General features: G+C 31.2%; 3 protein-coding genes across 4 annotated transcripts; 1 reads left to right on the top strand and 2 right to left on the bottom strand.

The window, feature by feature from the left end:
• Positions 1–458: 458 nt before the first annotated feature.
• LOC124530677 (beta-1,3-glucan-binding protein-like) lies at positions 459–6,170 on the bottom strand. Of its 2 annotated transcripts, none has more exons than XM_047104929.1 (8): positions 6,032–6,170; positions 4,754–4,946; positions 4,095–4,249; positions 2,842–3,005; positions 2,356–2,607; positions 1,958–2,106; positions 1,529–1,630; positions 459–629 (listed from the first exon to the last, which is right to left on the bottom strand). In XM_047104929.1, the coding sequence occupies exons 2-8, from the start codon at positions 4,943–4,945 to the stop codon at positions 513–515; spliced, it is 1,131 nt and encodes a 376-aa protein (XP_046960885.1). In that variant the 5' UTR covers position 4,946; positions 6,032–6,170; the 3' UTR covers positions 459–512. The 2 variants fall into 2 exon arrangements, with proteins under 2 accessions (XP_046960885.1, XP_046960886.1); XM_047104930.1 differs by lacking the exon at positions 6,032–6,170 and adding an exon at positions 5,854–5,876.
• Positions 6,171–8,519: 2,349 nt separating this feature from the next.
• Positions 8,520–11,356, top strand: LOC124530678 (m-AAA protease-interacting protein 1, mitochondrial-like). The gene is made up of 4 exons (XM_047104931.1): positions 8,520–8,691; positions 8,806–9,246; positions 10,024–10,222; positions 11,067–11,356. The coding sequence occupies exons 1-4, from the start codon at positions 8,689–8,691 to the stop codon at positions 11,249–11,251; spliced, it is 828 nt and encodes a 275-aa protein (XP_046960887.1). The 5' UTR covers positions 8,520–8,688; the 3' UTR covers positions 11,252–11,356.
• A 93-nt stretch (positions 11,357–11,449) lies between these two features.
• On the bottom strand, positions 11,450–15,836 carry LOC124530316 (lipoamide acyltransferase component of branched-chain alpha-keto acid dehydrogenase complex, mitochondrial). The gene is made up of 9 exons (XM_047104432.1): positions 15,650–15,836; positions 13,605–13,768; positions 13,158–13,345; positions 12,872–12,993; positions 12,518–12,760; positions 12,169–12,435; positions 11,953–12,081; positions 11,805–11,876; positions 11,450–11,636 (listed from the first exon to the last, which is right to left on the bottom strand). The coding sequence occupies exons 1-9, from the start codon at positions 15,728–15,730 to the stop codon at positions 11,472–11,474; spliced, it is 1,431 nt and encodes a 476-aa protein (XP_046960388.1). The 5' UTR covers positions 15,731–15,836; the 3' UTR covers positions 11,450–11,471.
• Between the last annotated feature and the right edge of the window lie 603 nt (positions 15,837–16,439).

The raw sequence follows: 16,439 nt of genomic DNA, 5'->3' as shown, positions 1-16,439 counted from the left end.
TACTTGCGTAATTTGTAATTTCGTTTTTTTAATCAATTTTAGTTAGCCTCTAGACTGTTTATACCTAAATTTTTATCACCATTCTCCCTTGCCTTACTTAACTTATGTAAGAACCAAACGCACAAACATGTAACAGTACTATATTATTAACAATATTAATAATCTCGAAATCGTTCTAAATATAGTCTAATGTAATTAGATTATTATTTATCTCGGATACTGGTTTATTAGTTGATTATCTTTTTCGATAGTTGTCGTCACTTGAGAAAAAATATATTAGAAGATTCGTAAGTAATGATTTTTTTTAAGTAAAATTTCAGAACTACGCTATTTTGTATTCATCATAATCCTTAAATCAGTGATGAAATAAGCTATAAAGTCCTTGTTAAATTGTAATTGTTTAATAATGAGTCATTCCGTATATAAGGTATTGTAAGCGTTGTTAATAAAAAAAAATATGTTATAAAGTTGTTTTTATTTTCATCGTAAATATATTTATACCTAACATTAGTTTACAAAGCCCAAATGCGTACATAGTCCACTTGTAGAGATGCGTCTCTGCCTTCGTTGTGGTTGAGTCCCCAGGTAGGTAACCATGCTGCTTGTGCGTTCCAGAAATCAGTAGCAGCCTGGATATAAAATAGGAAATGAATATTATTACTTGCATCGTATAAAATAAATATTATTACTTGGTGGCTTTGTGCAAGCCCGTCTGGGTAGGTACCACCCACTCATCAGTTATTCTACCCCCAAATAACAGTACTCAGTATTGTTGTGTTCCGGTCTGAAGGGTGAGTGAGCCAGTGTAACTACAGGCACAAGGGACATAACATCTTAGTTCCCAAGGTTGGCACATTGACGATGTAAGGAATAGTTAATATTTCTACCAGCGTCATTTGTCTATGGGCGATGGTGACCACTTACCATCAGGTGGCCCATATGCTCGTCCGCCAACCTATACCATAAAAAAAGATTATTCTATTATTAAAGAGTTAACTTCAATTGCACGCAATTTTTAATTACGCAGGTCATGGTTATGGGGTACTTGCCAATTGCACATGCGCGATAATTCAATACTTTATTTATTCTTTTATTTTAATCCGAAGAGATCGCAATTCAGTCGACCAGAATTAGAAAGATTTTGTATTTTTTAACTACAGTCTTGTGAGTTTGTGAAATGTGCTTTATCTAAACTAAGGATCAATAGCTAAAATGTAGTGATTATCTATGGTATGGGATAGTATTAAGTAGCCAAATAGCCTAACAGTACCTAATGAATATGTATGGAGTGTTAAGATATATACAAAAAGTAGTAATCGTCTATTGCATGGGATAGTATGAAGTAGCTAAATAGCGCCTAACAGTAATGAATAAATATATTTATGTAATGTTAAGATATATACAAAAAGTAGTAATTGGCTATGGCATAAAATAGTATCTAGTAGCCGATTAATCTAACAGTAAGGAATAAATATGTATATGGAGTATTAAGAAATACTATACGACTAAATGTGATAGCATAACTTACCGTTGGTGAATTATTCGACCATGGTTTGGGTGATGGATTAGACACTCCATCAGGGAAGAATCCATTAGTACCGCCCACGGCCAGGTTTATGATCATGTAGAACTGAAAAAATTAACTCAACATATAATCTACTTAAGATTAACCTGCTCTATAAATAATAAACTTTTTGCGATTATTAGTTGATCTGTTCGATTAAATTTGCGTGGGACAAATATCTAAAAAAATCATCTAATGACTTTTGATAGATCGTTCTTTAACATAGATATCATAAATATTGTTTTTGTTATTATAAGTACGTAATCTTTATTAGTTATCGTTAAAATCAATCAGTAGATAAATTTTTTGCTCGGCATATACCGGAATATACTATAAACTCTTCTGTCGTCAAATAATCACTTATTTGACGACAGAAGATCGTGAGTGTTTTACCTTCTGATCGAAGGGCGCCATTTTGGATCCATATCGCCATGGGTTGAGTATGTTGGGATTACTGTTGAAGCCACCGTGTTCCCAGAAACCGCCGCTTCCCGGTGTTACTCGACCGAGTTCCACATCGTCAATGCTGAACTTCAAGAAGTCTGCAGAAAAAAGTTACAGGACCATCTTAATATAAAATAAGATCAAATAATACTTTTGTTACATATATTACTTGTTGCAATGAATAAAAGTATTTTTATATGTTATATTCAACCATAAAAATATTCATAAAATATAAAGATTTATTATAGTAGGGGGGCTAATCTCGGTAGAGTTAAATAGGTATCGTAGTTCATATACGATAGTAACACTAATATAGTCTTAATTTATTTAATGAATATTATAATCACCCGGAGTCCACTCAAGTTGGTAACGATGAAAGTTACGATCGTAACCATTCGAATTTCTCCTCAACCAATGGGCGCGTTCCCAGCCGTTTAACTCTGGATACGGTCCGTAGTGTAATGTGGACCCGGCCTCCTGTGTGCCGATGTGTACGCCGTTTTGTAACATGTTTCGGTTCCCGCGAGACTCGACGAGGTCAATCTCGCCGGAGGACGGCCATGCACCATAGGCATTGTAAGCCGGCATAAGCCAAATAGCTGTAAACAAAATTTATCTTTCTATATTATTCTATTTATCTATCTTTAAGTCTCACGTAGAACTAAATATAATAAATAACCTGTTACAAATTCACTTTTCCAGTTACTTAGAAAACTTTTAAAATCTAGCATCAATAATTAAGGTCATAATAGGATCATATAGATATTTAAAGATTGCTTACATAAATGGAGAAACCTAAAAAGATAATTGTTATGTACTTAAAAGATAGTTACCTGGCCATAGCCAATCTCCAGCGGGCATTTTGGCGCGAACTTCAACTTTTCCATAGCGGAAGCTGAACGAATTTACAGTGCGGATACGTGCGCTCTTGATGGGATTCAAGATGTTTAAAGGAGAACCTGTGCGCTCACACCCGTACCACTGGGGATTAGTACACCTTAAAAAATAAGATAAATTAATCAAATATATATGAGCACATATCTAAGAAGTGGTACTACCATAGTCCATGAACTATCTAAATTAAATGACGTTAATTCAAGGGAACTTTACTAAAAAGCATATTTGAATCGTCAATATCAACATCAATTTCACCGCTGTTTTGGAATTAAGCAGCAACCAGCAGCGAAAAGAATCGACAAGAAATTCGAGTAGATGCTCTTTTCAAATAACTAAATTTGCAATTTTATTAGTACTCGCTAATTAATCTTAATGTGTCTAATTAGTTTGACAATGCACTTGTTTTAATAGTGCAAATACGTATGCATATTATGTGTCCGTTTAAAACAAAATGCGCGATGTCATTAATTTGATGTATAATAATTAAAATGAAAATGTTTTATCACACATCAAATGTAACGTTTTGTATTACGTTCTTTTGCTACATTATCAATCAGTAGATTTTAATCTTACGAAGTTGCACTTTATATTTAAAATAGATATTGTAATTGTGCATGTTAAATAAAGATACGTTAACTGTTATGATTTATACTTATCGTTTTTTTTTTGTTTTAAGTAGTTTATAAAATATATGAACAAATAATGTAGGTATACATTGACGGAAAGAAGTTTGCTATTATGCCTACAAATCGATATGCCTTCAAAATATTTTTTAATAATTTTTATACACTTTTACTACAAAAACGATGACAATGATAAAACTATTATTTCGTACCTAATTAGATTTGACAACAATAAATGCTTTTGATCTGTTTGTTATCATTTCAAATATAATGATAAAGGTAATAGTGGATCTGTTGTTACATGAGTCGTCTCTTATTGTTCGAAAATTATGTATTATAATAATTAATAGTGTTATTTATAATTTACAATATAATGTAGGTATATAATACAATATATTTGAGTATCAGAAGTATGTATTGCAGAATGTGAGATGGGCTTAGTACCCAGATTGCAAAAAGTTCTTACAAGGTTCGATTCGTTCAATTCGATTCTAAGTGAATGAGTAATGTATTTGACATCATTGATTCATTTAGAATTAAATTTCAATAGTTGTACAAAAACTCACCTATCAGCAGGGGCTCCCCCTTCAATATTGAGTCGACCGCTGGTTAGAAACGCCTGACCAAACTGATCTGACGTCAGCGATGGTCGAATGAATAACTTTCCTCCGTCAGTGAAGGAGTTTGTACGATTGTTGCTGTAGTATTGAAATTCCCAATTCTGTTAAAAAACAAGAGTAGTATTTCATTGAATAGTAGATATTTTTATATATTTGTTGTTATTTATCTACAGTGTAAAGCGTACAATCTTGTTGTTATGTGTTTTCTTTATCTCCAATAGAATCACAACTGATCAAAAAGTTTCAATAAATAATATTGTAAAAGTTAGCAACTAGTGAAATAGACAGACATATCGAAAATCTTATAGCTAATGAAAATTAACAAGTACAGATAGGTGCTATCCCAAAAACGGTATTATAATCAAATGTTCGTTTTATAGATCGGTTGTTTCCTTGCCTATCTGATGCCTTTGAAGTTATAAAAATAATATAAATTATAACTTATACTTAGGTTGATAACAGCCACATTATTTATAATAACACATTTATCTAGACAATAGTGTATACTGGTAATGTGACAATAATTACTAAAGTACTCAAGCAGGGTGATATTTTTTCGGTTAATACTAGAAGTAAAAAAAATAATTTATTTTATAGTAACTTACACCACCACCGGCTAAGGTGTTCTCGTGTTGCCATTTCTCGAGATCAAATTCTTCAAAGTCATCAGCAAAGATTAGAGCTCCTGAACAAACAGTAACTGGAGCGTGGGTCCCACTCACTGTAGTCACACTGGGCGTACATGCGCTGACCACTGAGGCCAACGCCACCACTCCCAGAAACGACGACCACATCATTCTGTAGAATACACACGTCAATTTATTACGAAGGTTGAACAGCAATTTATAAGAGGTTTTAATGCGACGAAGGTCACATTAATTAAGACAAATACCACATCCTATAGTTCATACTAGTACCTATTTTAGATATTTTATAGTTGTAATAATATGCGCATTATTTTTTATATCCCACGGTACTAACAATCACTGAGTCGTATTATTGGGGTAAGAATATACATTTTTGTGGCTTAGTAAGGCAGACGTCTCATCTGCCCAGATGGATCCAATAGTTAATGGTTGGTTGGACGAATGGTGACCACCATTGCCTTGATACTATGATACTAACACATCGATATTAAGTGTTACTTATGGTATATATAATGGAATATAAAAATAAGTATAAGTAAGTACATGTTTCACAAAAACACTACCAATGCGATAAGTTCAGTTAAAAAAATTAAACATAACTGACAACTAGCAACCTACACAACGTTTGAAATTTCGAAACTTACCTACACATCACCGCAAGAATTACAAAATAGATTTTACAGATGATTTATATTTATACCTTGTCGCAGATAAAATCAAAAGATTTCTTGATTTTAAATACGGTCTTATCATGTTTAATGATAAATCGTACTAATTATATGTTCAAACGTTTATTGTATGCGCCGAACTTCATCCAGCAATTAAGTATATATATTTATAGTATATTGGAGACGTAACCATAATATTAAATTCTAATATAAAAATGGTAACCACCATTCCCAAACTAATATATGGATAATTACTAGATCTTAATATTTTATATTGATATGGAGTAATATTAAAGATAACATAAGTTTTCAACAAAAGGATTTGTGAGATTTTAATATTATATCAAAAATATTTGCGGTTAAAAATGTATTAAAAAATATAAAAGATACCTGGTATACTCTAATAAAAACGTTTTTATTGTTTTATTCACGCACACCTTAGTACTTATTTTAAAGTTGTGTTGTTATTTTCGAAACGCTAGTAGGTAAATACCAAAGAGTGTTACACATCACGCAATGTAAGTACATAACATTATGTTGAGTGTCCGTTAATAAAAATGGATTTTACCTGTTACAGGAAAACAACAGCCATAACGGAAAAGCGACCAAGCGCAATAATATCTATATACAACTTAATATTCACAACTGTTTTTTTAAATTAAAATAACTTCAAAATTATCTTGTGACTGACATAATATATCTTTTAGCATTAGAGTTATCGGTAACATTTATAGAGCAGGTACTTGACGACGGGTATATCATAACAGTAGTATCTATAATATATCCGTGTATACGTTTATTATCTATAACTTATCTGAATTGATGCTGAGTGGAGTTATTTATGGCAGACTCAAAGAGTGAATACGGTTATGGACAATGATATTCTAATAAACAGATGTGTTTTGTCCATACTAAACAACAGAAAAAAGTGTGCCGCGCCGGGGACCGTTTATTTTAGTTTTTCTTTACATTTCGTTAAAAGTAAAAAGGATAGCTTGATAAAAACAATTAGTAAAAGGGATAACTAGATGTTTTAATTACGCAAAACGTATTACTACGTAATTATGATGTACTATAACGTATTACTTTGTAAAACGACTACAGACAAACGTCCCAATTATGACGTTTTCTAGTCTTCACTTTTCGCGCGCTAATAACATATCTGTTTACTACAACATCATTGGTTATGGAACAAAAAAACTGTTCACAACCCGTTGAGTTAACAGTGTAATTCATATCCTAAAATGTTGCTGCAGCAAATAGAGAAAAACCACATAACAAAATTGTATCGTACTCATGATCAACGGCGTGTTGTGTCAATAAAAAAAAAACCATGAGGCGCTCTGAGCTCTAGTTGATGCAACCACATCAAGACGGACGGGTTGTAATTTGTCAGCTTGGTGGGTTTAGTCCTAAAAAGCTTATTGAACTGTGTTTTTGTATAGACGTGTATTATGTTTCGATTATTGCGAAAAAGATAACAAGAATGAATAATTTTTTTAGCGCATATTTAGAGCAATTATAGAATTAAGGTAACTTTGTTACCTTTATTGTAATTAATATTATTTTGAGAGAAACTTGTTACTCGGAATAATTGAATACATCTTATTTCAGAAAAAATGGGATTATACTCCCGAAACGCAAACAAACACCCGATTCTGTTAACTCCTGACTCAATTCTTTAAAGTCTTACTAATCATATCCCTAGATCGTTTTTCTTTTTTAAAACCGTAGGCGTGAACAATAAAATTATTTACCAGTAACTTACCGTGACGTAATGTAAAGCGACGTGAGCTGTTTTTTCGTTCAATGAGTATTTTCATTCTTTAAACCTAATAATTATATTTGTAGTGTAGGTATATCTTATGTATACAATATAAGTTAAATTAGTATAGTAATATTGTTTTTAAATATTATTCGACTTAACCGAAATTCCCTTCATCATCCTCCTGCCTTTATACCAATTTTATTTGGGGTCGGCACAGCATGTCTTCTCCTTCCATACTTCTCTGTCAGACGTCATCTCACAAGTAATATTCTTTCTAGCCATATTATCTTTCACACAATCCATCCATCGTTTCCTTGGTCGTCCTCTACCTCTATATCCATCCACATCCATGCTCACCTTCCTCACAATGTGTTCCTCATTCCTCCGCATTACATGCCCATACCATGATAGCCGCCTTCCACATAACTTCTCGAACCGAAATTCCCTCACAGATATTGTCACTAATTTGAAAGGAAAGGTATAAAGAGCCTCAAATTGTTACGCTTGTTTAAATTAAAAAAGGCTTGTTGCAATATAATTTTTTTTTTCAGTCAGGATTTCTTAAACATAAATGGTGATGATATTATATATTTTTTATATAACAATAAAATGTTCCGATGCAAAACATTTCGATAACAAAAACATGCATGACGTGACAAAGACATGCATTTGCAAATGCCAGCGCTTGCAAATGTTGCTGAGGCCATATTCCCCTGAAACAGCGCTAATTAAGAAACTTATGTCAGAAACAAGTCTGATTTTTTGTTTAACGAAGACTCAATTTCAGACACAAGTTTGTTTCGGTTTTCTTCGACGTTTTCCTGAAAAATATTAGCCCGAACTGTGTATAAGGTGTCGTCTGCATAGCATTGAACCTTACTGATTTGTAACAAGTCATTGTTATACAGAAGAAACAGAGTGAGTGATAAAACGCAGTCTTGTGGAACCACCATTTTTGACGAATTTTAAGTCAGAGCATCTTTATCTATAATTAAATTCATGTATTACGGTTTTAAAATAACATTAAATAACCCGACATCATCGTTCATCATCATCATTATCAGCTTATGTTTTCCCACTACTGAACATAGGCTTCTCCAAATACACGCCACTGTGGTCTTTCTACAGCTACTCGCATCCAGCTCCTGCCTGCCCTCTTGTTCGACATCAAATATCTTTAAATGTTTGTACTTAGCCATAATTAGATAGTTATGAAGTTTTTAATTTTTTGTGGTTGTTGGGGTGTTTAATTGTTTAAGCAAAATTGACGCAAATTATAAAACCTTGTCGTTTCTTTTTTCATGTTCCTAATGCACTGAAATTTCCTTAAGTGTCATTTGTATAAATAACATTTGTCAAATTTTTGTGTCATGTAATAACAATAGGATGAAAAATTATACAAGTGATAATTATATTTAAAATTATTTTTTTAAAAGCGAAAACGTTGCAATGGACTTATGGTAGCTATACTATGTTAAATCCAGTGATTGAAAAGAAAATGCATTTTCGATTATGCATCATATTGTGCCATAATTTCACAGATTTTGGTTTTTATTTTTTATCTTAAATTGCAGATGTTAGCCAGTACTAAGGTCTTTGTTAGAGCCTGCTGGCCTATTGCAACGCGTTTCGCAACTTTAGCAGGAGTAGAAAATAATCGTTATCCCACAAGAAGTCCACAGATCTTGACATGTAACATTACTTGCAAACGAAGCATTGCATCAATTCATGAAGAATTCACTAGAAATTTTCGCGCATTTGATCCGAGAAGAGATTTAAAAAATGTGTCTTTACGCAACTCACGGTGTCAAGGCGATTTTGTAAAAAATCTTTCGAGAAATTTTTTGTTTCGCCATGATAAAGACATACCTAAGAAACGAAAAAAACGTATACCAAAACTTATTCTATTACAAAATCCCTTTACTTGGGTTATGATCAAAATAGATTTTTGTGTATTGAGACGAGTTTGGGACCCCGAGTTTAAAGAAAAAGATTTCAAATTTGGAACTCGGCAGGTAAGATTATCGCTATACTAAATGATTTCTTTTTCTGATCATTCAATAGATTTTTTCAACTCCATATAGGATAGACCAGAAGTTTATTAAAAATCTAATATGCTGTAATTTACTGTAAAAACTGCGGTTTCAAAATGTCAATTTAAATTTTCGCGCGAAAACGGATATATATTTCGTATGATGCCACTCCTGTCTGACACTGGTCCATTGATCGTAATTGTCCTCACTGGCTTTCATATTTATGCATTTTTTGTCGACCTTTGAGACAATTTTTGTAAAAATTTAAAACGAACTATCGATATTCCGAAAAAAAGCTTTGTTGACGTATGTATATGCCAGTGTGTTCAATGTTCATCTACTTCAACAAAGTTTTCATATAAATGGTTTGTTACTGGACCCTCTGATACAAAACTGAGATAAGAGTGGTTTCAAGCTGAAAAGACGAATTTGGAGTCTGCTTCGACAAACCCGACTTCCAGTTTAATTCGAAAAAACGAAATAAATTTTCGTGTCTGTTCACTTTATTACAACTATAACCTCAAATAATAGTCATAACAGGAGTGACGTCACTGAACGGTATATAGTGTTTTGGGGTACGTTCTGTTACACGTTACTTTAATTTGTAAATATTGTAAAAAACAAAATTACAAATTTAAATCTTGCAATGCCTTTCTTTTATATTTTTTTAACATTTTCATAAATATATGCATGTTTCCCTATTCAAGAGCTATGTATGTGGCGACACATGTCAATAGTCAATGAAATTTATAATTCCAGGCGATATCTCGGGTGACGCAAGTTATAAGCGAGGGTCAGTATGGCGACTTAAATGGATTACTTACAAAGGCTGCGCGATCGAGTCTAGTGCGTGAACTAGATCGTAATTGGAGTGAAAAACAGCGATCTTTGATAGCTCTTAAAACAGATGATATACAAATATCATCGCCACGGAAAGTATATTTCATAAAAATTGGCGGTAGGTTTTTTACAAACTATATTATTAGTATTGTGATAAACCAACAACACCTACAATATCTAAACGTTTAAAGTCTTGAAGGGAGTAAGAAAAATTACATTCTGAAAAGTACGAAACTAGAAAAAATCCCTTTCGGAATTCTTATATCTACGAACTATTCAATTATTTATTTTCTAATAATTACATAACTATACATATGTCTATTCAACCTTATACGGTAGCTACTGGATATTAATGTAGATTGTCAGATATATGATCTTCCTCACTTGGTTTACACAGATTGTATTATATTTAAGAAAGTTCATATTCTAAATATAGGTTCAATTCATAAATATAACCAGTCTTGGCTCTTGGTTAAGTTTTTCGTTTATTAATCTTATCTGCAACTTTCCTATTCCGCACAACGTAAGAAATGTAATTAAGGTGTCGACACAAATAGATTTTTGCCAATTTTTAATCACATATTTTTTTTAAATTGCGATATCAATGTTTCTTATATTATTAACATCAAGGCGATTTCTTGGTTCAGCAATTACTATTCGACTGGATAAAAAAATGCCACAGACAATTTTTATCGCTGTTTGTAATGCACAAACCATATTTAATTATTGTATACAATAAACGTATCTCTACAACAGTAGTACTATACCTAATCAAATCAGAATTCGTTTTGTATGATAGTGGTATGTTACAATTTCAAATATAAGCGGTTATTTTGTATTTATTCAGTAAGAACATAACACATCTATGCAAAAAAATTGATCGAATGACCCACCGCCACGCAAAAGAAACACAAACCAACAAAAACACTTTCATGACATTTACAATTTAATTCTATTTTCAGATAAAAGGTTCTGTGACGTAGATATGGCATTTTTAGCATTAAAGTGGGCTCCAATTAATAGCATCGAAGCGCTTTTATTCGCTGAAATATTTGCCCGTTTTCATCGTGAGTACACACCACACTGTATACCGGAATGGACAATAGCTTATTTTAAAGTGACCCGATTTGAAATATTACGACGATAGCCATTTTTATTTATATAAAATAAAATAATACATCAAAGCGTGTGTGCGAAATCAAATGTGATATAAATCTTCCTGATAAAAAATATTTAAGTACCTACGCTTCAAATGTTATAAGTTTATAAGAATTAATATTATCTAAAATTAAAAAGATATACAGTATAAAAATTGCTTTATTTTTTAAACGTTAACAAAAGTATAGTGACGGGTAATCCAATAAGTACTACAGATCTAAAATTAGTTTGTAAGGTTCTTCGAGGTATTCTTTTATTTGGTTTGAAAACTTAGCAATAGTAGCTCCATCTATGACTCTATGGTCCGCTGACCAACTCACTGAGAGAATGTGAGCTTTTACCACATTTCCTTCAGAGTCAAACCTCGGTAGTACCTGAATTATAAAGAAAATTATTTAGCTATTATATGTTTTAGGTATTATTTATTTTTATTTTACAAAACTGCTAGATAACTGTATTTTTCAATTTTTACCTATTCAATGTTAACAAGCAAAGTTTCTATTGCTGGCAAAATTCCAAGAGTATATTGTAGTTTTATTTACCTGTATTTTTCCTAAAGCGCCAATTGATACTTGAGGTGCTAATATAATTGGTTTTGCATATGTTCCTCCGACCTGGAATATTTATAATCAGTTAGTCGTAAGAATAAGTATAACTTAATAAATTAACGTATATAAAATAATAACTTACTGTGCCTATATTAGAAATTGTGAAAGTTCCACCTGTTAAGTCGTTTAATCCTAGTTGACCCTTTGCACCTTTCTCTTGCAACAAATTCATTTCTACAGCAATTTCTATTATACTCTTATTTTGTACATTCTGTAATCATTATCAATATTCATGATTAAAACTAAAGTTTATTAAATTATCTGCATATGTAAGGAAATATTTAATTAAAAAAATTACCTTAATTACAGGCACAACTAAACCATTAGTTGTGTCCATAGCAAAACCAATATTATGACTAGCTTTATAGATGAGATTTTCACAAGTGCTGTCGAGGCTACTGTTTAGTATTGGATACCGCGAGAGACCCAAAGATACGCCTTTGAGTATAATAGGCATATACGATAATTTAACCTCTCGTTTTTGAGCGACTTTCTTCAGACTATCTCTAGCTTGTACTAATTTTGTCACATCATATTCGTCACTCAAAACTAAATGTGGAATAGTCTGAAATAATTGTGTAAACATCAATATATATTTCAAGAGTATTATTTAATATACAAAAAAGATTACAATTAAGATTACATACCAAAGACTCTTGCATAGATTTCACCATGGCTTTTGTAAATCCAGTAATAGGCACTGTTTTATCTTCTACGACAATTTCAGTTCTTGCTTTGACTCCAGCTACAGATGTAGAAGTAGCTTGTTCTGATGAATTGTCATCTGGTATGACATTAGATTTATCTGAGCTGATATTTAGATGAGATAACAGATCTTCTTTGAGTAGTCTTCCATTTCTTCCAGTAGCAGTCACAGTACTTAGATCTACCTTGAAATAGTAAACTAATAAGTATGGTAAAAGTTGAATTTATATAAAATAAGTAGTAGTGTGCTAGATTTTTTTTTTTAAATAATTTATCTCTTTTTTTATTGTACTTACTTGAAATTGTGCCGCTATCCTTCTTACGGCTGGAGTAGTTAAAATTTTTACTTTTTGAGCATTCATATTTTCTGCCTTCGTATCTATCGTTGGTTTGATTACAGTACTTTCTGGCTTCACATCTTTAAAAAAATGATGAGCAAATATGCATTAAATATATAATAATGTTGTAACGATACAAGTTATTATTATATTATCTAAAGATATTAATATTATTTCTATATATTATATTCTATATTAAAAAAATAATCTTTATAAAAATTGTCTTTATTATATATCATTTTACCTTCTTCTCCTGAGTTTTCTAATTCAATGTCGACTAAAGGTTGTCCAACTAAAGCAGTTTGGTCAACTTCATGGTAAAGTTTTGTGACGATTCCGTCGTATCTACTGGTTATAGTGACTGCTGCTTTATCACTCTGGACTTCGCAAATGTTGTCAAATTGTTGTACTTTATCTCCTACTTTCACAAACCTGAAAACAAATGTATTAATATATTAATTAGGTAGGTGAATAATCGTTTTTACGATTACAATTTATCATTAATCTTAAGACAAGCGAGAAACTTAATTAGAAAATAAAATAATCGGTTTTGTGATATACTTTTTCATCACATTCTCGAAAAATAGCTAGTTAAAGATAGAGTACTTCTAACTTCCAACGTTTCGATTTTTAATGTATTAATATTATAATGTTAATTTTTAAATATATTTTGAAATTAAAAAAAGCTTACCATTCTTTTACTACAACTTCTCGTATTCCTTCTCCGATATCAGATAGTTTAAAGGAGACTGTTTTATTAACAATACTTGTCGTGTGTATCCATTTAGGTTTAAATTGTTTTTCTTCCTTAGTAATATTTTTTTTATTGATATAAGTCCATGATGACAACGACCTCTAAAAATAACATTCAATCACAATCAGATTGAGCGATATGAAGTAGATTAGTTTATAGCATGATGATACATGAATCCTTTTTTACAGCGTTAAGAAATTTATCTTAGAAATTAGAATCAACTTATCTTGCCTGAATTTAAATCACAGTTGTTAAACTCAACTGAAAACGTATAGTGCATAATAGTGTGCGTAAGCCGCAAATAAAGTGCTCTCTCTTTTTCTCCCACATAACACAAGAGAGATTGAAACACGATAGTACCTCAAGTATTTACTACCAACATTTTATGTCAGAAACTTCCAATATTTTTTATTAAAAGTTTCGGAGCATCTTTTCTAATATTTGAATTTCAATTATTGTGATGTCCAAGTACGTGTTATATTAAGCAATAACTAGGACTTTGGAATGTTTTCCTTGAAAGGATGTTATTGGCCTTCGTATTAAATGTCACCTTTCGTTTCTCTATTGGCACACCCATGGCCAATGACACCTTGATCCTATCATCATTATAATGTAGATCTGGGACTTCATTAATTTCCTAGGTTTGTGTATCTCTTCAACTACGGCTATCCTATAGTATGGCTATAGTTACACTTATTATTTAATTTTTTGGCATAATTATATGTGTATGTAAGAAATGGTTGATAAGAAATTTTGAATGCTTAAACATTATTAAGTTACCTAATTGACTTAAAATTATGTTCTTTTTGTAAACATTTCTTAATCTTTTATTATTTGTACTTGCTTATTGTTCCAGATATTTTTACACATACATACATAGGTATATTTAGGTTAAAATATCGTTCTCAACATCTCACATGTTTCTGATGAAATAGTGTTTTTTTCAATAAAATGTAATCATAATTATAAACGAGCATAAGCAAAACATGTTCTTATCAAAAATTTATTTTATTTTTTAATGTCACTTATAATCAAGAACCAAAATACCTTACTCGAGTTTTGGTAGTGTTTGGTGGTGATTATCCTGGTCAAATTAACTTGATAAGAAACAAGAATCTGCGCTGCAGAATATAAGCCACTAATATCATTGGCAAGGTGGCATTAAGAGCTACGAAAAGGACTGTGCCAAAGAAGGAAGGAAGTCATACCTGGAAGGATGGGAGGACTCTGCATATAGGAATGTATTAAGTAATTATTTATAATTCTTGGCTCTAAGGATGAAATTATTGACTCTTATTAATAATATCTTTGAGCAGCTTTGAGCTGAGTTATTACAAACTAGCTACATAATAATTTAAAAAAAGTTCGTATATTATTGATCAATTCTTCTCTACATTATTTCTGGACACTTTTGAACGTTTTTAGACTTTTTGTCAATATATCTACCATAAAATCAAATTGCAACAATTTACTAAAAAATTCAATTTTGTACTCAAATATAAATATAGTTTATGTAATATTTTCTTTATATACATATTTTATCTTATCTATACGAAAAATATTTACACTTCAATACTACACACTGTAAGAATAATTAAATACAGTAATTAACTCAGTGTCAGATAAGGTATAGTTTTCGTTTGCGTTTGATAAGATTTGGCCAAGTTGAGTCTTATCTTATATTTCATGTATGTAATAATTAAATTTGGGTATTAGTTTAATGTAAACAATAATTAGAAAATTTATTTTATTCAAATAAAATCGGTTTCAATATTATAGCAGTGTGGGCGTAATATGTGTGTAATTAAAACCTATAAATGTCTGTTTGGTAATTATTTACATTAGAAAATAATTTATATATAAGTGATGAAATAAAATCAACCCAAAAGACCTGTTGGAAAATGACATCTCATAATATTTATGAGAACTGATTAATTTACACTTAAAATAAGAGTGATAAAAAAAAACTATTTTACACTTACACTTTGAGTTACAGAGAAGAGTTTGTGATATTTATTTAAATTCCTACAATTCACTAACCACTGTCTAGTTGCGAATGCCATTGTATTAATTAGTTAACATAACCTTAATTTTATAATTATTTTAATAAATCGTGAACGCAGTTCATGTCTTATTAACACAACTGCTTTTATCGGACTACATTATCAGTAAGCCGGGGCATTGATTACCATTTTTAAACAGTAAATTGTTATTTACTGATGTCGAGTGTTTCGTTGCTACGTCAGTCGCTTTGTAGTCACGAAGGTTAGGGATCAAATGTAAAATGTTTTAAATATTGCTCTCTCACTTGTGTGTTATGGACAATGATGTTGTAGTAAACAGATATGTTATTAACGCGCAAAAAGTGAAGACTACAAAACGTCCTAATTGGGACGCTTGCCTTTAGTTGTTTTACGTAGTAATACGCTATAATACATCATAATTACGTAGTAATAAGTTTTTCGTAATTAAAACATCTAGTTATCCCTTTTACTTATTGTTTTTAATCAAGCTATCCTCTTTACTTGCAACGAAATGTAAAATAAACGGTCCCCGGCGCGGCACACTCAATCTGTTGTTTAGTATGGATATAACATATCTGTTTATTAGAATATCATTGGTTATGGATGACATACGTCATAATATATGGACCTATTATAAACATATTTAAATAATAAGAATAAAAACTACAAAACCGGTATTTCTATTTTAATTATATTAAATGATAACTTTTAGTTATTTTGTATTGTATTAAAATAAGAATTTACGACC

The sequence above is a fragment of the Vanessa cardui genome, chromosome 6 (genome assembly GCF_905220365.1).
Source record: "Vanessa cardui chromosome 6, ilVanCard2.1, whole genome shotgun sequence".
Lineage (NCBI taxonomy): Eukaryota > Metazoa > Arthropoda > Insecta > Lepidoptera > Nymphalidae > Vanessa > Vanessa cardui.
The sequence above is the reverse complement of the archived record's forward strand: the minus strand, read 5'-3'. Positions and strand labels throughout refer to the sequence as shown.

Bases quoted from the DNA above. Each gene is read 5' to 3' on its own strand.
- LOC124530677 (XM_047104929.1), bottom strand. From the start codon at position 4,945: ATGATGTGGTCGTCGTTTCTGGGAGTGGTGGCGTTGGCCTCAGTGGTC. The intron at 2,608-2,841 runs GTAACTATCTTT...TTTTGTTTACAG, and splicing joins TGGAGATTGGCTATGGCCAG to CTATTTGGCTTATGCCGGCT. The intron at 1,631-1,957 runs GTAAAACACTCA...TAATTTTTTCAG, and splicing joins TGGCGCCCTTCGATCAGAAG to TTCTACATGATCATAAACCT.
- LOC124530316 (XM_047104432.1), bottom strand. From the start codon at position 15,730: ATGGCATTCGCAACTAGACAGTGGTTAGTGAATTGTAGGAATTTAAAT. The intron at 11,877-11,952 runs GTAAGTTATTAT...TAAATATTCCAG, and splicing joins CAATTTCTAATATAGGCACA to GTCGGAGGAACATATGCAAA. The intron at 11,637-11,804 runs GTAAATAAAACT...TTTATAATTCAG, and splicing joins GCGCTTTAGGAAAAATACAG to GTACTACCGAGGTTTGACTC.
- LOC124530678 (XM_047104931.1), top strand. The intron at 9,247-10,023 runs GTAAGATTATCG...TTATAATTCCAG, and splicing joins TCAAATTTGGAACTCGGCAG to GCGATATCTCGGGTGACGCA. The intron at 10,223-11,066 runs GTAGGTTTTTTA...TTCTATTTTCAG, and splicing joins ATATTTCATAAAAATTGGCG to ATAAAAGGTTCTGTGACGTA.